The 22,988-nt window shown below is 45.7% G+C and overlaps 1 protein-coding gene across 1 annotated transcript in view; it reads left to right on the top strand.

Moving 5' to 3' along the window:
* The window catches only part of MYO16 (myosin XVI), a 350,065-nt gene extending 343,530 nt beyond the window's left edge, over positions 1-6,535 (top strand). Inside the window, exon 35 of the mRNA XM_064492981.1 lies at positions 5,134-6,535. Coding sequence (XP_064349051.1) covers positions 5,134-5,361 — 228 coding nt within the window. The 3' untranslated portion in view covers positions 5,362-6,535. The remainder of the gene's footprint in view (positions 1-5,133) is intronic.
* Positions 6,536-22,988: the final 16,453 nt, after the last annotated feature.

Raw genomic sequence — 22,988 nt, 5'->3', positions numbered from 1 at the left:
ATACAAAGAATGACCAAACACTGATTTTGATATTTTCTCTGCTGCTGGATAATATCGCAAATACTTTCTTTGCCTCATAGGTTACTTGACCACCACTTAGGTAACATGCAGAGTTGCATGTGTTTGCTGTTCTCAAATATTAAAGCTCTTACAGTGTCTTTGACAAATGTGACTTGTGTGCCTCATAACCTGGTAAATTTAATAAATCTAAATGAAGCAGATCAAGCGTCATTAGTCAGAGCACACGGTCCCTGTCTTCTGATCTTTTCCACGTTGTCTCACAGATCATAGTTCTCAAACGCCCTCTGACCTTCACTGTGTCAAAAGGGGTGGCTGAGTATATGTCCTTACACAGAACTTCAGCCTTCACTTAGGACAACCTGTGAAGATTCATTGTGTTTTTTTTTCTTTTAACAAAGATCAATACCGTTGATATTTCAGCATCTCATTTATGCCACTCTGGCAACTATTTTTATATACCTCTTAGATTTTACTCAGTGCCTGTTAATCTCCATAATACAAGATACAGTCACGGGATCTCTCAGTGAGAAGGTTTATTCTGAGCATTGGTTGATTATCGCAAACACCAGTCAAATCTTTGCTTATCACAGAAGCATAGAAAGCTCTTGGTGGTTGATTCAAAGAGGGTGGGCTTCTGTCTCCACTACATTATTCAAGACATTGATATCCTCATTAAGAAAATGCCTTCTAATGGTTTGTGTGTCTAAGTTTCACCTTTTATAATGTGCTGGGGAATTCAGATATTTTTAGTCAATGCAGAGAAGCTTTGAAAGGCTAGAGAGCTTTTTTTTGTTTCCCCAGGGAAGCAATGACTCAGGGGATTTGGGACATTTTATGTCAAAATCCCTCCCCACAAGCCTAATTCAGATCAGCAGCCGCTGAAAGTCACTCTCAGCAGATGGGCTGCTTCTGTGGTGTGACTCACTCTCCAAATCGTCCCTGTTATGAAGGTCTTAGCAAAGGGTCACACCTAGTATATATTTTTGACCATTATGAAAAGCTGCTGAAAAGAGTTTAGGATGGAGAAGAAATACAGAATGGATAGATTCTGTGCCTGATGTGAGGACAGAGGGTCTGTTCACACCAGCAGCAGCATAAATACAGCACAAGCCATCAGGTCGTGGAAAAGCACCTCCAGCTGCTGGGTGGAGACTGGGATTCTGTTCTCACGCTTTACTCTGTTTTGTTAGGAACTGGCCTCCATCTTTATATGTATATATATTTGCACTCTACTTGCTTTCTTTTAGATTAATTATTTATTATTTCATATTAATTTGTTAATTATACCTCCTCTCACTATTCTTTTTGTACTTTTGCTGGAGAATAAGGCTTGACTCCTTGATTTATTTCATCTTAATAAATTACGTTATTCTGGTCATTTCCCTAATACCGCTGGCACCTTCGACCCTCTAAGCTCCACATCCCCCTCCTGGCTCTTGTAGTTGCTGTTGGCATGCCATTCTACATACGATGTAAAGTCTGTAAGACACTGCAAGCATATCATTTATATTTACCCATGGACTGAATTCCCGTGTCCTTAATTCTCTCTTAAATTTCCATTTTTCACCTGGGATCATTTTCTTCACCTTAAAAAAAAAAAAAAAAAAAAGGCAAGACTTGTGATAGCAAATTTCCTCCTTCTCATTTGTCCAAAAAATTGTTTTCATCTTTCTTTCATTTTTGCAAGATGTCTTGATTGAGTATAGAATCCTAGGTTGAACTACTGTCTTTCAGTGCTTTAACCTGCAATTTGTGGCTTTCTGGCTTCCAGTGTTTCTGTTTAGAAGTCAGCATTCACTCTCATGATTGCTCCTTTGAGGGTAATTGGTTTTTTTCCCTCTAGATTTGTAAAACTTTTTTCTTTGTCTTTGACCTTGGGCATTTTTAACACAGTGTCTTATCGGTTACCAATTGTCCTTATTGTTGCTGGCAGTGTGTGGATTTATCTTGTGTGCGGTTTACTGAACTTCTTAAATTTGTCCACCCCGGGTTCTGGAAACTTATTGCTTTGAATATTGCTTTGCCACTTTGTTACATTTCTGCTCCTTTTACGTGTATGTCTATTCTGCTGTTTCTTTTATTTATTCATCTTTTTCTCTATTCTCTTAAGCATTTAATTATAGGTAATTTTAAAGTATGTTTCTGCTAACTCTAAACCTGGACCATCCATGAGTCTGTTTTTGCTTTTGGCTTTGGGTAAATATCCTTGTCTGTTCACATGTATAGTAACTTCTGATTGCACAGTAGGCATCGTGGGTGAGCAGACTACAGACACCACAGATGATGCCTTCTCCCTAAGAGGATTCCACCAGCCTGCGTCAGGAAGCAAAGGCAAGAGGTGATCGCCTTAATCCAATCAAGTATTGAGCTGTGATGGAAAACCAGCCTACCTCTGGTTGTCCCCTAATCCTCCGGCCGCGCCCTCCCGTGCGCGGACTGAGACCCTGACAGTGTGCGCTCATCAGCACTGAAACATTATTGTAGCTCCAGCTGTGCGTTTCAGAGCCCCTGGCCCAGCTGTCCTGCTGTGTGCCCCACTCAGTTTCAAAATCTGCAAGTCTTGAAGATGAGGCTTGTCGGATACTTAAGGCTACCACCTCTCCTGTCATATTTTTTGCTTCTGAAGCACGTCTAGGAGATATCACTCTGCTTTTTATAAGCTTTTGGCTCAGGGCCCCACTCACTCATACAGTTGAAGATCTCAACAAATGTCTCTTGGGGAAAATGACCGTGCATCTGGGGGGCTCAAGTTTTCAAACGGTGCATCTAGTCTCATTCAACTGCAAAATATCATATGGATTTTCTTTCTTTTAAAAAGGGTTCTCGAGACCTACAGAAGGACTCCACATGTCCCCAGAAGACCAAAAAAGTAGCTGGTAATTATCCAGTTATCCATTTGCTGGGAAAGATTCTCCCCATCCAGAATGTTAGTTTTTCTAATTCACAGTTTACCAGAGTTTTCCAGTGTTTCAAAAATATGATTTTTGTAATTTATCCCCTTTTTTGCACTTTTACAATGGGAGCAGTAACCTGCCGTGACCTAAACATCCAATGTAGAGGGTCCTTCTTTTGTTTCTAAATAGATCGATGTGAAGTTGTGTTACTTCAGAAAGATGAGATCTCTATGAAATGTTGGGAAAATAAACAACTGAGAGGGATACACTTCCATCCATTAAATATCCTCCCGTAAGTGTTTTTCAGAGGTTGCTGTTATACGCTGACTGTGTGCCAGGGAACATACATACAAATATTCAATATTCAATCTGATTTACAGGGTAAATCAAACTGATGCTAAATGTAATCAACACAGCATCCACTAGTGGAGAAGATAGAGGAACTAGAATACATGAGTGAAAGAAACACAAATTTCACTCAAATCCCAATTAGAAAAAGAAGGAAAGAGGGAGACGGTGTAGGGACCCTGGTCTTTCAGATCCTCAACATCAATTCTTTATGTAAATAATAAGCCTTGTGGGACAAGAATTAGGAAGATAGACTCTGCATTCAGACTGCCTGGTTCTACCATTTTCCATGTGACTTTGGGCAAATTACTTAACCTTTTTGTGCCTTAATGTCCTCACCTGCAAAAGGCTTGCAGTGCTTTCCAGAGTGCTTGGGAGGACTGCATGAGTTCACATTTGCAAGGTGCTTAGGAAGGCACCTGACACATATTTAGCACTGAAGTGTTCATTCCATAACTAATTTTATGCATGCCCTCCCCCCTACTTTCTTGGCTCACTTCCCTGACAGTAGAGGCTTTCCGGCTTCCACAAGAGTCTTCCCAGCAGGAAAATGCCTGGTTTCCAGGTCATTCTGGTGCAACCCTGGAAACTAGAGAAAAACACCCTTTTCAAGGGGTGTAGTGTTTGCGCAGCTCACTTTTGATCAGTGCCTGGAGCTTGCTTCAGGGATTGGGCAATCACAGTCTTGCTTTCCTTTTTTTAATGTGGTTATCAATAGATTCAAGTTGGGGAGACCCCCTTTTGCTAATAACCAGTTCCAGAAATCTAGTTTTGCACTACAGACATGCATTTGACCTCCTGGCTTCTGTGTTTTAACATCATGTCTCAACATCCTGCCCATCTCTTTGGTGCTAGGCTTTAAGAATCTTCTTCTGTCAGCTGTAGGCTCAGGTACCCAGGGAAGGTGTTGGTTCAGACCTGTCCTGGAACGCTGACGGTTCTTGTTGTTTTCAGATAACTGTTCTCACCTAAGCCAACCAGTGGTGCCTTTGTTTCATTCTCCTTTGTCTTGATGGAGAGGCTGGAGGTGACGCTGGGACAAAGTAGCAGGTGCTTTGAAAGCTGGCTGAGCCGTCTCATTTCCTCTGAATCCTCCCCAGTATCCCCATTCTGATGTCCAGAATCTCATTTTTTTCAACCAGCATACTCACTATAGAATTGACAGAAAAATCGGTCTCTGCCATGCACAGCGGTTCCAGATTACTGGTTGCAGGCAGTAGAGGGAACCCACAGCATGTAGCCTGCTTGTCTGGAAGGATCCCAGCCGCCCCCAGTGGGCAAGCTCTGCCTCTCCAGGGACCTCAAGGAGGCCGATGAAGCAGCTGATACAGTTGCACGTTGTGATGCCCTGCTACTACGGCCCCTGAAGTTCCCATCTCTGCGGACCCCGTGGGTTAATGCATGGTGGTCAGAATGGGGTCACATGACCTCAAAAGATGTTGGCTAGTAACTGTGCGTAGGCAGAGGAGTGGATCCTGGAATGGGGTGAGGCTTCAGAAATCCACGCACCATCTATTACAGACGGAATTACAGTTGCGATACATTAAATGACCAAGTGGGTGATGCTGTAAGAGTGTATACAATGAGAGGGCAAACAGACACTGCATTCCTTCTAGTATCCCTGGGTGTACATCAGATGCTAACCAGGGCCCCCTGCTAACTGTTTCACAAGTTCCATTTATTGTCTTAATTCTGCCGCCTGCCGCCGAGCCCTGGGCGCGGTGCTCCCGGGGCAGCAGAGCCGGGAGGCTTCCGAGCGGGGCCGGGGTGTGTGTGCCCCCGGCCGGCGCCCCGGGTCCTGGTGCCCCTGTGGCTCTCCTCACGCGTCCGCAGTGTTTGGTGCTACCGCTTCCCCCCTCTCCTCCCGCAGGTGATCCACCAGCTGCGGCTCTCGGAGAACGAGAGCGCGGCGCTGCAGGAGCTGCTGGACTGGCGGCGGCGGCTCTGCGAGGAGCGGGAGGACTGGCCGCAGATCCTGCGCCGCTCGGAGCCCAGGGCGCCGCCCCCGCCTCCCTGCAAGAAGCCCACGCTTCTGAAGAAGCCCGAGGGGGCCTCCTGCAGCCGGCTGCCCTCCCAGTTCTGGGACACCACCCTGTGAGGCGGCGCGGTGCTCCGGGCTCACGGGCGGGGCCGCGTCGGGAGCATCCGCGCGCTCAGGCCGCACGTCTCCACGCAAAGCGCAGGACAGCCCGCTAAGTGCACGAGACCCCCTGGGCGTGTGCGCGCGCGCGTGCATGCTTGTGTGTGCGTGTGCGCTTTCCCACCCGGGATACGCTCAGATTTTCAGGCCCCGCGGATCCGGGCCGTGCGACCCCCCAGGGAGCGAGAGCAAGGCCGGGCCAAGGGTGGCCGCGGAGGGAGAGGACGCCAGGGCAGGAGGGGCCCACGCACACTGCGCAGCCGTGTCTGCGCGGTCCGACCGCGCGCGACTGTGCTTCGGTCACCGTGAGACACACTTACAGGACATAGGTTCTCTTTCTTTGTAGGTGTTTGTGTTTTATTGCAATTCTGATCCTGATCGTTATTTACATGTTTGTTACTGTGTTTTATATCTTTATGCAATTGGTGGTGCTCCCTTTCTTCAAAATACAGATTTTAAAACATCATTTCTAGAACTTTTTTTCCCACATACCTTTTATTTTATTTTATTTTTTAATGTAAAGTACCTGAAAATGCTGAGACAGTATCGTTTTTGCTTCGCCTTGTGGAGCCGTGCAAACCCCTGGCTGCAATCCCACGTCTTCTGTTTCATTCACTGGTCAGCAGGTGGTGCCTTCCCGTGCCCTGTATTTCTGGGCGTGTGGGTTGGGAGCTCTTTACTTAAATCTCATCTCCTGACTTGGGCAGAGGTTACAGGAAGTGAGGCACTCACTTCAACTCACTTACAGGGCTTCAGATTCATAGCTGGGGCGTGAAGGGATCGTGTCCATTCAAAGGTCTGCCTAGTGCAGAGCAGCACACTGAGAGCCTCTGGCTGCAGTGGCTGGGCTGCTCCACAAGACCTGGTCCCTGCAGAGCTCCCCTGCATGGCTCGCCGCCCCAAACCCTCTGCCTCCTTGGATGCACAGGTCTTGCTTATCCATGGCTTCTGTCCACTGCTAGGAAGTTCTGAGTACTGGCATCAGACCATCATGTCTTGCTCTTTGGAACTTTGTATTCATACCCACCTTTGAAAAGTTACTGTGGCAATAAAAGGGTACAACTCTGTTCTTCTGTGCTGGTGTTTATGTGCTGGTCGTGTTGTTTTGCACAAATTTTTCCGTCTCCTAATTGGATAAGTAAGGGCCAGGAGGACGTCTCATTTCCACGGCCTCCCTTCCTACGTTCTTCTCACAGCATCTTGCCAGCTTCAGGCATTATGGTTTATTTTAAAACAAATTTTTTTTGAATTTTATTTTTTATGGAAATGTAGTTGGTATACGATGTTAGTTTCAGGTGTACAGCGAAGCGATTCACTTATATGTATGCACACACATATATATGTGTATTTTTTTCAGATTCTTTTCCATTACAGCTTATCACCAGAATATAGTTCCTTGTAGGTCCTTGTTGTTTATCTATTTTATACGTAGTAGTGTGTTTCTGTTCATCCAGATGCCTAATGCACCCCTCTCCCCCTCTCCCCTTTGGTAACTATAGTCTGTAAAACGAAGATATTCGTGGTTATTCATGTGTAACTCCTAGGCAGGCATATGTCAGTTTAGGAATAATAACAGGCCAGTAAATCAGGAGAGGACTTCTACTGCAAAGACAGTTCGTTAGACTCACAAACCCCACACTGCACCGGGGGCAGGGCGGGGGGGTGCCACGTGGAGAGGCCCCCGGGTGCGGCTGGAGGCAGTGGAAGCGGGGGTGGGGGTGGGGCGGCAAGCTTGTTTTGTGGTTTCCTGGGGAGGAACGCGAGGCTGGGTGTGCGTGTGTGGCAGTGACGGGTCTGTGTCATTCCAGCTGGCTCTCGGGTACAGAGGCTGCCTTGGTTGTCTGGTGGCTGGCCCGGGGCAGGGGGACGGTGGCCTGGAGAGGGAGAGGCAGATAAAGGGGGTGGCTGTGGTGTGGCCCTAGAATGGTTGGGGTTTTCTCCCTCTAGAACCAGGCTGGCCTGGGGAGGGGCAGTCGCCCCAGGATCAGCAAGGCCCAGATGTCAAAGCATCAGAATGCAGGACATTAAGAGACCGTGAAGACATGGTCAAGTGGTAACATGGCTGAGGTCACCCGACCATCTCAGGGAGGTGTCCGCCCCTCTCCAGCTTGACAACAATCCAGCCCCACTCCCCGCCTTTCTTCCCTCTGCCCTTGACGTCCGGCTGCCTAACCCCAGCCACGGAGCAACAGTGATGCCAGCCTCCTGCGAGCCACCTCTTCCTTGGCCAGGCCTTCACACTGGAGGCACTTCACGACCTTTGTTAAATTAAAAGCGTGAGCTGGATTTCTCTGCGCACACACACACACAGTGTGTTTATTTACACCAGAGTGAAAAGTGAACAGTTCAAGCACGAGACTTGTGCGGACTTGTTCGAACGTGCGCCGAGCACCTGCTGCGACCGTTCCGGTTGCTCTGCACGTGCGGCTCCGGCAGTCCGGGGCTCGGGCAGCGGCCACCCGGACCTGCCCGTCACCCACTCCAGGCAGCTTGAGCATCATGTGTAAGTAAATATTTACTCTGTCTAGTGGTGCCTGTGTCTCATCCAGGGTCCTTCATCTTCTAGAGCTAAAGGCCGACCCCGGGAAGACTTTCGGAAACACAGCTTCCAAACTCAGAAGTCCCGCCTTTTGTGCTTTGTGGTCTGCACTCCGCAGCACAGGGGTTTCAGTCTGTGGCCCTCACTCCCTTACAGCCGGCTGATCAGGCCTGTTCCGCTTACAGGACAGGAAAGTCAGCTGAGACTCAGAGCATTCACAGCCATGATGGTATTAACAGCATTACCAGTCGTCATAATATGGGATAAAGTCCAAATCTGTGTGGGTATTAAAGGTCCCCTCGGAATGATTCTTTAAGTTCCTCAACAATTACAACATTGTCAAAATAATAAACAAAGGTACTATTCTGGATAATAAAGCACTGAATGCTTTTCCACATAAGCAAGATTTCCACAATTATGTATGTTTGCAGTGTATTTAATGATGGTGTTTTAATTGCTATCAGACCATAAGGTATGAATTATGATGGATTGTTGGGCCTGAGACCTTATGTTTAGCAACATAGTTGGTATGAATTATTATCCTCTGTTCAAAAACTGCCCAATCTTACTGCTTTTAAAAATAATACTTTATGAGAGGTCACTAAAAACTGCTATCAAAATGTTTAGGGTGGGTTAAAATGATTTAAAAGGTATTTTCTACAGTGGAAAAATATGTCCTCGGTATTCTCAAATAGTGGTAAATAATTTAGTAGAATTCTGCTACCCAATGAAAGCAACAACAAGTTAAAATCTTAGGTTTGGAAATGAACGCCGCATGTGAACGTTACACAACTGGGACAAGGAATACATTGTGAATTCCATAGTCTAGAAGCGTGGACACATTTCTGGGAAAATTCTCTTCCTACCCACTTGCAGCCAGACATCCACCTGAGCTTCTGCCACAGCAAAGGACAGGAGGCTGTTACACAAGGGCACTCCACAGTGGAAACGTTTCACCCACTGGCTATTGCTCTGCACTGCTAACTTTTTCCACCTTTTAAATGTATATCTTTAGTTAGAAGTTAAAAATTTTTATTTTTAATTCTCATTGGGAAATTTTCAACAAAAAAATTTTCAAAGCTGCGAAAATAAAAACAAAAACCCAACGGTGTTCCAAGGAAAAGTTTGGTGTAATTTCATCACATTTTTCAAATTGTTTTTAGCTGCACATAAAAATCCATGCAATGGAGATGAGAGCAATTATATTTTATTGTGCAATGGTAAATTCTCTACAATGTTCATGGTTTCCCAGAACAGTAACACTGCTTTCAGAAAACTAAAAATACATTCTTCACCCCCATTCTATTTCCTTTACATCTTATTCATAAGCAATGACTTTATCAAACAGATTCTACAGTGTTCTACCCGTGTGAGTTACAAAGTTACCCACATAGCAAGGGGTTGTAGCATGCTGAGTTAGAGCCTGGAAGAATCACCTTTGTAGTTTTTCTCTTTACCTAAGTACTGCAGACCCCTGGGATGTTCCCATTATTGTGGTTTCAGTAAGTTTCTCTAAAATCCAGGATGCTTTGTAAAACTTTAAAAATGACTTTTTCAAAGGGTAAGTCTTATTAGCTGCCTATAATACATCTCCAGCACCTGTTCTGATTTCTCAGATCACTTTTCAGATTTTTAAAAAATCTATTTATACCTCAAATACCACTTTTTTTGTGATTTGACAGCACAATATAATCTGGATTTTATGTAGCGGACCAGGTCATTACAATGGCAGAAGAAAATCTCGGTGTCATCTCATAAGAAAATATTAAAGGTGAATAAATCTATGCAGTTATTTCAATTGTTGTTTTATAATAGGAATGCATCAAGTGTGTCTTCTCCTTCCTTTGAATTCGTCATCGACAGACGTCCTGGCGTATCTGCTGGCCTGCCTCCCCCACAGCCCGGGGAGCGCGTGCGGCTTCAAAGGAAGTCTCCAGAGCTCGCCCAGGGGACGATTCCCTGATGCCACCACTCAGTCTCCAAAGTCTACAGAAAATGAAAGAGAATGAAAGTATTGATACATTCCAAGGGGGGGGGGGAGATCAAAGCTCTGAAAAAAAATGGAATAAAACTAAATTCAATTTGAGGTTTTGATCTTTTAAGATTTCAGCAAACAAAGAGGATGGAGGTCCATGATCTAAAACAATTGGTTGAAAAGTGGATAAAGTCTGTCACCTTCTGAAGGGTGATTTTCTTATTGAACCCACTTTGGGGGCTCTGTTATACTGAAATCCATCAAACGAGGTCTTGAATGATAACAAGCAGAGCCAGTCTGCCTGGCAGAGTCCCCATTGTGGTTTACCAACGTTACTGTTGAATAAAATCATCTTTTTTGTTGTTACCAAAGAAGTACAGTTGATTTACCATGTTATGTCAGATTCTGGTATACAGCACAGTGATTCAGGTATATATATATATATACACATTCTTTTCCATTCTAGGTTATCACCAACTATGTGTATAGTTCCCTGTGCTACACGGTAAGACCTTGTTGTTTATCTATTTTGTATAGTTTGTATCTGCTAATCCCAAACTCCTAATTTATCCTCTCCTTCAAAATAATCAATGCTACAAAAGTAGCATTTTCCATATTTTTATATAAATAGGTTGCACAGTACATGCGCATCGTAGGGGAAAGAAAGTTCTGCATTTGGAGAGCTGTTGTCATTCCCAGACTCTTGGTGTTGCTCAGTCCTTGGCACACCGAGAGCAGCAGCCTCCCCTGGCGGGTGAATAAATGAAACAATGCATCAATGAATGAATGAAAGCCAGTGCAGGTGTTTCCAAGGTTACCAGACTGTAGCATTTGTCATGTCCTTCTGATCCCATGCCAAATCCTTAAAAATAATATAAAATATTACTTAATATTTAAATCAGCATGCAGGACTTCTGGTAGACCAGAAAATGTGAGAAATGCCAGAAACGTAAAGCAGAGTGACAACAGAATTACGAAAGGAAGCCACAGCCTCACGTGGACACAGGGGCGCCCCATGCCCACAGTGGGAGCTGGTGCCACAGTTCTTCATGGACACACACGGGGATCAGGGCCAACTGCAAGGGGCTTAATGAACGGGACACTCCAGCAAGAGAAGCCAAACACATCAACCCATGACACCTCTTTTCCATCATCAGCCACACAGAATTGTTGGAATTAGGACACATAAGGGCTCGTTCAGAGAAGGAGACAGTGCCCGGGTATCAGAGATCCTGGGCCACTGGGACTAGTCAAGAAGGAACATTGCCTGGTCATTCATTCAGCCCTCCCGGCAACCCTCCCCCCCCCTCCAGGAAAATGATCTCAAATGGACGTCACACCTGCACATTTCAGCCCTTCCCTAAGAGGGCAGCACAAACAAATTCAGCAGAACACCTAACTGCTTCAGCACAATCAAGGGCCACGAAGTAGCGGAGAAACGAATGACCGTGACTTCAGCAAGGTGAGGAAATGGTGCCCAGAGCACAGTCTCCGGGGCGAGCGGCGCTCTGTTGAAATAAGTAAGTTGTAAGTAATTTAGGGGACAGCTTTCCAGCTTGGCAGGTAAAGTGTGACTCAACAACTCTGATTCTGGAGGCATCTTTGTAACTTTGTCAAATTCAGCAAAAATTCAGATTCTGGAAGCCTTTTAATATCCTTGTGAAAAATCTGGGAGACACTAGCCAGAGTCGGCGTTCCTTCCCCGGAACCCTCCCCAGCACGGTCACTGGTACCGGACGTATCTGCGGACACCAGGCTCTCAGGGAAGAATCTGCAATGACTTACCTGACCTATTAGACTTGAAGGCAGCAGAGATGCCGCTGGCACTAAAGAATGAGACACCGGTAGTCTGCGTATCCGCTGGTGAAGGACACACTTAACGCCCAGAGCTGTGGCAAATAAAGTGCCCACTGAAGGCAGGGCTGTGGCTTCGGGGGCAACCGGCTGCCGTCACGGACAAGCATGGTGGAGTGAGGGACACGGTGGCTGTGGGCTGTGCCCAGTGGTTTTCACCTGCATTCGGGACCGTGCCTATGGCGCAGCCAGACACAGGGAAATAAGCCGTAAGGCAGGTGAAAAAAACGCAGCCTCTGTCTGGAGTTCGTTTTCACGTGGTGTGATGGGTCCCCTCTCGTGAAGCTGGGCGGCAGCAGGGAGCCGCCGCTTCCACACTGACAGCTCCGCACCCAGCAGCCGTTCTGGTTCACTTTCAGTACGGATGTCGATGAGGTGCCTGAGCTAGTCAACCCTTTTTTTATAAAACAGGTTTTGTGTTGGATGATTTTGCCCAGCTCTCAGCTAACGGAAGCGTTCTGAGCACGTTTAACGCAGGCTAAGCTAAGCTGTGATGCTCAGGAGATTAGGTGTTTTAAAAGCATTTTCACACTATTTTCAACCTAACAATAGGTTGGTTTCTTGGGACGTAACCCCGTCTTTGGACGTCAAGGAAGATCTGTATAGGAGATTGGTGGAAATGAGCTCAAAGAGATAGCACTGGGGATAAGAAATCTTTAAGCATCTTTTTACATAAATTTGGCCCATCCAAGTGTTTTACATATTAAAAAGTAAATTTAATCCAAATAATAAAAAAAATCTTAAAATTAAATACAGATACAAATGAACCAAGAAGCATATCAATATAATAATCTCATCACATTTATTAAAGAGTTAAATTAGGTAACTTTTGAACAAGTATCTTAACTATATCTTTACTAGAACAGAGTCCAAAGACAAAAAGAACTTCAAAGACACCTTGAACTTGACTTAGTAACTCTGCTGATAACTTGGTATCACGAAGGTAATGCTGACCTGCTTAGTTTTACGGTAGGTCCGGCAAATGAGTTAACATGTTACAGTTGCTGGCAAAGGTGGGAAAAGAAGGGTGCATGTAGACTTGGAATGAAGACATGTGAGGAAGAACTCTGCGCTTTCAGATTTGATTTCGTTTTCAGAATAAAACATTGAAAAAAAAAAAAATCCCAGCTCTATCCACTGGAAGCACTTAGAAGGAACAAACCCTATGAGCAGTGAGCGCCCTGAGCACACACAGGCTTCTGAAGGGCAAATGTCACCTCTGGGACAGAGGAACCCGGAGGCGAGCCCGGGCCCTGCTGTGGCAGCAGAACCCAGGGAGGTACTGGTGCCAACACAGCACAGGAGCGGGTTTGGAGTGCTTCCGGTGACCAAGTTTGGGTTCTTTTATTAAAATTACAAGAGAAACACTACAAGAAATGACACAGACAGTTTACACTTCAGACAAATAGAGGAAACATTTAAAACCTCAAAAAGGAAAACTCACGTGGCTAACTCACAGAGAGGCAGGGCTGACGGCGTCAGCGAGCCCCTCCAGTGCGCGGCGCAGTGAGAGCGGCGCGTGAGGTGCCGGGGTGTCTCCAGACACCTACGAAATCACAGTAAATGCAAACAGATTGCATTCGTTTATGAAAAGATGGTGAAATTCAAAATTAAAAAAGAATGAAATTAGAAGAGGAAAGGGGAAAAGAAGAAAAGAAATCCAGTTAGCTGAAGTAGAATTTGCTGTCAGAATACATCGCCTTCCCCATGCACTAGCTGTTTGAGCATAAAATATTCTTTCCTGTCGTGATCCCCAATATGCTTAACAATAAAAGCGGGGGGCTACATCCATGCACCACGCGCCGTCAAGGTGAGCGTGAGCTGGAGCGGCCCGTGGGAGCGTGGCCTGTCACCTGAGCAGACGTGGGCTGTCATCATCTCACCCAGAGCTGCTGCTTTGCACTTACCTGCTCTGCCACTCAACCATCTGTAGCTCTTTGAGTAGCAACAGAATACTTAAGGTTTGCTTTTCCTCAGTGATCGCAGGCAACCCTGAGGCAAAGGAAGAAAAAGAACAAATATATCCTATTTGCTAGTCTATTTTACCCCTGAAAAGAGAAAATTAAGAGGCCAGTCACTATGATGTGCCACGTGTTGGAGTCTGATATCCACTCATTCAAACAAGTACTAGTCGTGTGTGTGTGTGTGTGTGTGTGTGTGTGTTGGGGGCTGAGAGGTGAGTGGATGTACAATAAATTGCTAAACGATAATTCTAAAATGTTACAAAACTCATCATAGGATAATTGACATTTTTGAAAAAACAAGATAGAATAGCCAAAATACGAATTTGTCCCAGCCAGAAAATATAAAAGCGATGGTAGTGCCCAGAGGAAGAGGAAGCTTGTCTCTAGTCAGAAGAATGCAACTTACTCAAGGTACCAGTTTTAAGAACATATACATAAGTTAAAAAAACAAAACAGAAAAGTGGCTTCAAGGATTAACTGTGCTGGAAACATGAGCCCATTGTCTTCCAGGTTTGCTCTGACACTTATTCCCAAGACGAGGTGTTCTTTCTGAATGATGAAAATAAAAATGACGTGAAATTGGAAATAAAGCCCCCCTCCCCCAATGATTTGAAGGTGTCAGACCTCGCCTCGGGCAAGCCCAAGGAAAACGACAGGGAAACACACGGAATTCAGAGCGCCAGCATTTATCAGGGTCAAAGCAGTGTCTTTTAAGACTGCAAGTAAGCACAGAACATCCCACCCGACCACGGGGGGAGTGAGGGGGGCACACGGAGGCCCGAAGTGCACGCTTCTTCCCCGGGGGGGCCCAGAAGAAATCTTTGAAATCTAAAGTTGCGGAAAGAAATGTGAAGTGGGAATTTAAAGACTTCGTGTGAGAGTCTCCATAAAACCTGGGCAGATCCTGAAATCAAAGCAACTGAGAAGGCTCCGGCGGCCGCCCCGCAGCACGTGCTAAGCACACGGACGGTGGGGAGGCCTGAAACCGACTGGGCAGGCAGCCGAAGTTTTTTCTGTTGTTCAAGTTAAAGGATTATGTGTTTGGCGTGTGGTAATCTTTCCCCCGATTGTTCTGAGGGAAAAACAGCAACAACGAAGTGAACGGCTTCTTAAGGAATAATTTCAGAGACAAGACCTTCGGGCTTTGATACCGTCAGTCGGTATTTTTGAGAACTCACTAAGGGACGAGTCCACAGTGGTCCCAGGGTTTACAAAGACCAGAGAAACCCGGAGCTCCAGGTCTTGGATGGGTCACAGTCTGGACCGCTGCGTGAAGGAGTGGCAGCAGCAGCAAGGCTCAAGGCACCCAGACCAGCCATTATGAGAACACATGGCTCGGAGGTGATAACAGGTTAATCCTAAAACTGGGAGGAGAGCCAGATGCTGCCCAAAACTTGGAAGGAGCAGAAGCAAAATAAGCCTGATGCACCAGTTTAACTGTCAGACGTCTGGGAAAATTCTTCAATTCTGTACACTAGGTGCCGAAGGTACCAACATGCCTTTGAACAGACAGCTGAAGAAATGTGTTAAGACTCACATGTGTCAGGAAGCACCCCAGTGTCAGAGGTCAGGAACACCTCAAAAGCAAACGAACGAACGAACGCACAGAGAAAAGGATCAGATCGGTGTTTACAGAGGCGGGCGGTGGGGGGAGGCTGTCAGCAGGGACAGACTCCCAGATATTAGATGAACATGCATAACGTGGCCAATATGATGAACGGCGCTGTGTGTCACACATGGAAGAGAGCGAGTCCTAAGACGTCTCGTCACAAGGGAAAAATCACTGCTTTTCCTTCTCCTTCATTCTGAATCTGTGTGAGGTGAAGAGGATTTACTCACCTTACTGGGAGAGGCCCTCTCCCAACGGCTCTAGGTCACGTCACGTTGTGCACCTTAGACGTACACAGGCTGCAGGTTGGTTACATTGCAACAGAACTGGGAGGAGGAAACAAAAGAAACAAGCAATGAAGGGGGGAATTACTTTATGCCTCAGATTTTTGTTTTAAATGGCTTTTTCATCCCTGTCTTTTCACTCGCCCAGGGCATTAGGTGTGTTTCTGTGCCTCCCGCTGGCTTTTGTCTGAGAGGTTTAGTGGGGTCTGGGGCCATCCAGCTCCTGCTCCCCTTTTTGAGTTAATCTCAACATCAGTGGCAAAAAAAAAAAAAAAAAAAAAAGCTACTCTCTTCCTGATCAGAAGGAAATCTGAGGCCAGCCTATCGTGGAATAGGCGTTGCCACCAGTGAGTCAGGGCAGAGCGGCCCAGGCTTACCCTCGTGGGTGGCTCGGATCATCACGTGCGGACTCGCGCTCCCTCCTGTCCCTCTGTAGACATCATTTTAAGTCATCTGAGGGTCACTGCCGGGCAGTTCCCATGAGCTCAGTTCCTGCTCGTCACCCACGAAGATGTTTGCCCACGAGCCGTGGTAAAAAGCACAAAGGACAGAAAGCCCTCAAAAGGAGAAAATAAAACCCCACTGAGCCAGCCCGCATAGTTTCCATGTCCCAGTCCCCGCAGCCTGACATTCCGTTCTTGTCGATGAGGGAGCAATATAACGTTCAGTGCTGTCACCATGGCTATTAATAACTTGGGTGGCGTCCAGAAGCACACGGGCACAGGGCGGCAGTCTGCCCTTAGTCGTCCCATCCGTGTTTAGCTGCTCCCTCTCCCAGGCCAGGCTTCTGTGTCTCCCGCCTGCCACGTGCGGGGCTTCTAATTCTCCAGTCACACAAAAGCCCTGATTAATGGTGATAGGGGCTGATTTTTTTTTTTTTAAAAGAGACTTAGAAAGCCACAAAGGACTCTGAGTTCCAAAACACTCCATTAGCACTTTCCAGTCCTGTTTTAGAAAACCAAGGGGGAAAATGTAAAACGGAGTGGGTTGGAAAGGTTTTCCATCAAAGTAGAGTTGTAATTTTAAGTAGGAGTTTGGCATTCCCACCCCCTAATGGTAAGCGTGGTTAGGAGAGGCTTGGCTTCACTGTTTACAGCAAACCTTGATTAAATACAAACAGGCAAATGAAACCAAAAAAAAGGGAAAAAAAGAAAGAAAGAAAAGAAAAAGAAGACCCTCCCAGAATGTCCTGTGGTCCTAACCCAGGAGAATTATCTTAAAGGAAAAAAAAAGAAAAGGTCTGTCAACTTGGCCATCTGTCTCTGCCCTCTTCCTCCCCATTTTCTTCAGCCTTTTGTCCATTTGTATGATTTGTCTGCTCTGGTCAGTCTTTTGAGTTTCGCCTTTTCAGAAAGCAGACACCACGCCAGCTTATTTTATGTTCAGCATCCATCACTGGGGGCTTTATTAAATGCTAAGGACCTATAATTGCACTGCAGTTCTTCGGGGTTTTTTTTTTCTCCTGAAGAAAGGAAGGCTGAACATCATGTGTCTGCATTTTCCTCTGAGCCTTGGGTACCAGAAGGCTCAGGGCATTAAAAACAGGACAGCCTGGAAGCAGGGACAGGTGATTATACACCCTCGGGGGCTTCTCTCCGGCAACTCTTTCCCCCTGCTCCCTTCTGTTCTTGCTTCTATAAAAGGAGCAAGCACAGAGCAAACATCATATAAACCGACATCAGAAAAGCAAAAAGAATTCATCTGTCAGGAAGAAAGAGAAAATCTGACTACCGAGCAGTTGTAGCACAGTGACTAAGGGGGAGGATGCTGGTGGGAAACAGGACCTGTTCTCTTTCAAAGGGTCCGACTCTGAGCTGAGGGAAAACGGGCAGAATCTTTGAGATGCGGCAGCATCACTGGGAGATTACGTAACACCACCTGAGAGTGAGCCAGGTGGCATGTGGGGGCCGAGCCTGCAGATAGGAAAGCTGGCCGGGGAGACGCACTCAGTGTCTCTGCATGACTTGGAGAGGAGTCAGTGGGGAAGTTGACTCTCATGGAAGAAATTCTCATGTTGTGGAAATCGTTCCACAAGTGTGAGCTCAGCTAGGCTGCAGTTTCTCCTCCTCTATGTCCTCTTTCTCCATCTTTCTCCCACTCCTCCTGTGGTTGAATAACGTTCCGTGGTTGTCATCCTGCATGAAGTCAAGTGGAGATGACCTTCTCAAGTTCCGTTATTGGAAAGCTGACTTGGCGTTAAAGGAGATTATCTCCTCCACTCTTTATTTTTTAACCCAACAGAGATACATGACTCTTTTATTTTTTATTGTCTAATGTTCTAATGGTTCTAATGTTTGGGGTTTTTTTTTGTTTTTGTTTTTTTACAATGGATGCTGTGTTTCCCTCCTGGAAAGGAAGCCCTGGGAGGCAGGATCAGGGTCTCCTGAGCTTTCCCTCCACCTCGTCCTCTCTTCTTCATTCATCTTTTCTGTTCCTTAGAAATACCTCTAGAGTCACCCTTTCTAAGAGGCTCTCCAACACCTCGCCCTCCTCACCCACTTCTGGGCCGTGGGAGGTGCCACCCAGACATGCACCGTCATTGTGGCCTACAGGTAGATTGCTATCTAGTAACTGGTTTTGTAGGGATGTTGGAGGGCGGGGTATTGTGGGGATGGAGACTGAGATGAGAATGGAGGGGAACTTTATGACTGCATTCATACAGGACTTCCGTGTCTGTCCAAGATGGAGGGGCAAGGTCTGGATTTACCGAAAACCAAACAAAAAAATAAACACAATATATGAAACAATGGCTTTCGAGACACAAGATGGCAGGCAATGAAGAACGGTTGTCCCCGCGAGATGTGGGGCTGTCCCTGAGAGGTGGGACAAATGGGATGAGAGCTGAAGTAGCCTTCACTCACTGCCTTGAGAGAGTCCCCAAGACACAGGTCAGGAACACAGAGCCTGGATCCAGATGGACACTCTGAATGGAGGAGGAGCCGGGGACCCAGTGATCATGGTTCACAGGACGGAGTGACGGGCGGGGTCCGCAAAGAGAGAGAACTCTGGGGAGCCAGAGGGCCCATCTCAGTGATTCAGCTGATCAGTGATAAGCACATGCATGTGAGAAACCACGCAAGGTTGGGAAGAATCACCCAAAGGATCGGGCCAACAGAACGTAGCACTCGCAAAGGGCCAGCTTCTCCCATGGGCTCGACTAGAAAACTCCTGGTTCACAGGGCACCGACCAGGCTGCGAAGGAGGATCCTGCCCGAGTGGGCAGGAATAACGAGGCTAACCTGAAGACCGTGACAACGCTGCCTGACATCACAGGAGGAAAGAGCAAACGGGTTCCCAGATAGCTGAATAGCCCTGAACTAGACTGGAGAAGATCTGTGTGAACACACGAATACCCAGCACCCAATGAGATAAAATCCACCACCTCTGGCATCCAGTGAAAACTCACCAGGCAAGGAAATACAGCCCCTGAAGGCGAGAACCAGCTGACTGACGCCGACTCAGAAACGGCACAGCTGTGAGAATCAGCAGACAGGGGCGCCGGTAGCTACTGCGCCTGTGTTACACGTGTCCAAAAGGTCAAGCACATACATGCGAAATATAAAAAGGAACCATGTCTAAACTTGAGAGATGAAAACTACAAAACGTGGCATGAAAAATACGCTGGGTAGGATAAATGACAGAGTAGACATTTAAAAGAGGTCTAGTGAATGCTAACACTCAGAACAATCCAAAATAAAATAAAGAGAATTTTAAATATATGTATGCAGTATCTCTGTGCTGTCAGAAAACTTCAAGCAGTCTAAAATATGTGCCATTCAACTCCCTGAAGGAGTGAAGGGGAAAGAAGGGAAAAAAAAAACCCTGAAGATATAATGGCTGAAAATTCTTCAAATGCTATGAAAACAAGAAACCTACAGACACAGCAAACAGCGCAGCCACAGTATGAGAAACATGGCGGAAGCGAGACCAGGTCACACCAGGCACGAGCTGTACAAAAAAGGCGACTTAAAAAAAGTGCAGTAGCGACCAGAGGGAAAAAAGACAGATTTTACCCTGAGGAGAACGAAGAGAAGAATGATTTAGATTTCTTATTAGAGACAATGCAAGTGACAGAATGGCCAGGCGAAATCTTTAAAATACAGGAAAAAAAAAAAAGTCAGTCTAGGATTCAGTAACCAGCAAAATATCTTTCAAAAATGAAGCTAAATTAAAGCTTTTTTCAGTCATACAGAAGCTGAAGAACTTGTCGCTAGCAGGTCCCTGCTACGAGGAATGTTGAAGGACCGTGAGAGCAGAACGACACGCAGATCTGCAGAAGGAGGGAAGAGCATCAGAAGGAATAATTACAGGGATAAATATAGAAGACATTTTAAATTATTTTTTAAATCTCTTTAAAAGAAGACTGAATATTTAAACAAAAAATATTAACAATGTATTGTGGGGTTTGTATCATTTACGCAGCTAAGACAACAGCTGCACAAAGGTGAGAGGAGAAACGGGTCTGTACTGTCGTGAAGATTCTGGTCTGTGCGAAGTGCCGTGACACCACGGATGTTTCACTGTGATGTGTTAAACGTGTACTGTATGCCCTGAAGAAACCACGAAAATGACATGTTAGATATAAATGGTGTATCTGACAAGCCAACATAACAGAAGAAATGAAACTAAATGAAATGAAAAAAAAAGACTCAACCTAAAAGAAGGTAGAAAAAAATGAAAAATGGTAAAAAAAAAAACAAAGCAAAAAACCAGATGGGACGAATGGAAACCAACCAGCAACACGGTTAGTTTAAACTTAGCTGCGTCGATAATCACCCTAAAAACGAGTCCTCTAACTGCCCCAATTAAAAGACAGTGATGATCAGTTTAGACCAAAAATCCAAGACCTAACTCGATGCCACATGAAAAAAAAAAACACTTTAAACACAAAAAAGTTAAAAATATGGAAAATATGTTATGCTAAAGCTAATAAAACTAGAAGAATAACTTAATATCAAGGTAGATTTCAGAGCAAAGCTATCAGGGATAAAGAAAGTAATCTCATTAAAGTCTTAATTCATTAAGAGTTTATAATAACCCTAAAAGTGATGCACATCATAGAGATTATAAATACACAAGAGGTGCAAATCACATATTGATGGGGAGCATGAATCCAGAATATATAAGAAACTCTCAAACTCAGTAATCAGAAACCAAACAACTCAATAAAAAACAGGAGAAAAGTTTTAAGCACACACTTCACCAAAGAAGATGTATGAAAGGCAAGCAGACACAGGAAGAGATGGTCTACATCATTAGCCATCAGGAAACCACAGCATGGTGCCACACCTGTTTTAATAGCTAAAATTACAAAGGTTGATAGTCTGAAGTGCTGGTGGGGATGTGGAGGAACTCGAACTTTCATGCACTGCTGTTGGGGATGTGTAATTTTGGAAAACAATTTGGAAACTTCTGAAAAACGTAAGCATACATCTAGCATCTTCTCCAGCCATTCTGCTCCTCTGTATTTACCCAGGTGAAACAGAAGCAGACGTCCATGCGGAGACTTGTACCTGAATGTTCACAGCAGTGTTATTTCTAACGACCCCAAACTGGAAAGAACCCAAATGGCCTTGGAGGGAAACTAGACATATGGCAGTAAGGATATCTTACAGCAGAACGCCACTCGGTGATGAAAAAGAAGAACCGCTGATCCACAGCGCCGTACGCTGACTTTCAAAATGATTATGCTGAAGGAAGGAAGATAGACAAAAAAATTACAAAAAATATTATTCTATTTTTACACGTTTTTAGAAAACACAAGCTGACCTACCATGACATAAAGTGGACCGATGAGGGAGGGGCAGACAGAATTACAGTGGGACGTGAGGACACTTTGGGGGCTGGTGGATGGACTTGCTATTTTGATTGGTTCGACAGTTTCACAGGCAAACACATATGCCAAAACTTATCAAATTAATTCACTTTAAACATATGCCGCTTATTGCATGTCAATTACATGGAATAAAGCTGTTTAAAAAGGAAAGGAGAACCACCAGTCACAGGGCTTTGGAAGAGTCCCTTTCAGGCGGTGAATGAGGTCAAGCTTTATCTCTGTGTATGCTTGTCTCTCTCACTGGGGCTCCCTGAAGATTCGTCTTTGTGCCCCAGCGCCTTGCGGAGTGACTGCCACGTGACAATTGCTCAGCTAATTCTTTTGGCAGGTCGGTCGATCAAATAAATCCATGCTTAGTCTCTGGGCGGCAAGGGGAGGTCAGGAGGCAATGCCCGGGGGAGAGTGCATGTGGGCCTAGAGGAGACCTGGAGATGGAAGGGGTGGCATTTGGGCAAGGGGAGTCCCTGGGGCCAAGTGAACCACTTTCCATAGCAAAGGGGTTGTTTTAGATATTTAACCTCCTGTGGCCGTGGGAGACGGCAAGACTTTTCACTGGGCTTCCAGGTTCTGGGCTGCCACTTGAAGTCAGCCGAGCAGACAGCCGGGAAGGGACAGTGGAGTGAACCGGAGAAGGTGGAGCCTCCTGGAACCGGCCAGGAGGAGGGAACCCACCAGGATGAACAGGAATCTTCAGTCTCTCACTGCCTCTGCTCCTGCGTGTCCTTCCAGAGAAGCTGAGCCGTTGTCCTAGGGAAGAAAAGAAAGGCAATGGTAGTGGTCTTAATCACACGTTCACTTTGATTTCACTTGCAAAGTGTTTTTAAAAAATGCTTTCACCCACCAGAATTTCTAGCTCACTTACTGCCCAACATCAGTCTCCTACTGCACGGTTTCCCTCACCACTCCTTGTCCTCAACTCTTCTAAAGTTTCGGTCTCTCACTCCTGGAGCAGGCCGGGATCCAGGCACAGTGAACTATGATTTTGCAATTTTTTATATTCTATGTATTAATGCGTGTAGTCTCATGGGGCCAGAACCGTGCCTTCTTGTTTCACAGCTTTTGCTTAGAAAGTGAAAACTCAGTAGACACTTTTTGTCTGACTGATTGGCTGAAAACTCCGAAAAGTCTAGGGACTTCCCTTCCCCTTGCTATTTGAGCAGGTTCCAAAGTTAGATGACTTCCCCATCTCTGAAGCCGGTGGGATTTATTTATTCAAAGTAATACTGGAGTTCTCCAGATCAATATTGCAAAGTGTTCATTATCAAGAATCCCCTGAACACCGCCTGCAAGTCTGAACTGCTGATTGGAGGAAGCGAATGGGTTTCTTCCAAGTTCTTTGAATTAATGCCGGCATTACTTTCCAAGTGACACTCCAACCTGGACAGTTCACACGGGCATTTTATGTGCTCATTACAGGACATCGGGCACATGTCACCCATGGGAGGTCATTTAAATGAGCGGAGGGATGTAACAGGAAAAGCCTGGACAGTCAGAACCACCAGCTCATAGGTGTAAAACAAAACT

Source organism: Camelus dromedarius, chromosome 13 (assembly GCF_036321535.1).
Source record: "Camelus dromedarius isolate mCamDro1 chromosome 13, mCamDro1.pat, whole genome shotgun sequence".
In the NCBI taxonomy this organism is placed as follows: domain Eukaryota; kingdom Metazoa; phylum Chordata; class Mammalia; order Artiodactyla; family Camelidae; genus Camelus; species Camelus dromedarius.
Note: the sequence above shows the minus strand (reverse complement) of the source record. Positions and strands in the feature narration are given on the sequence as shown.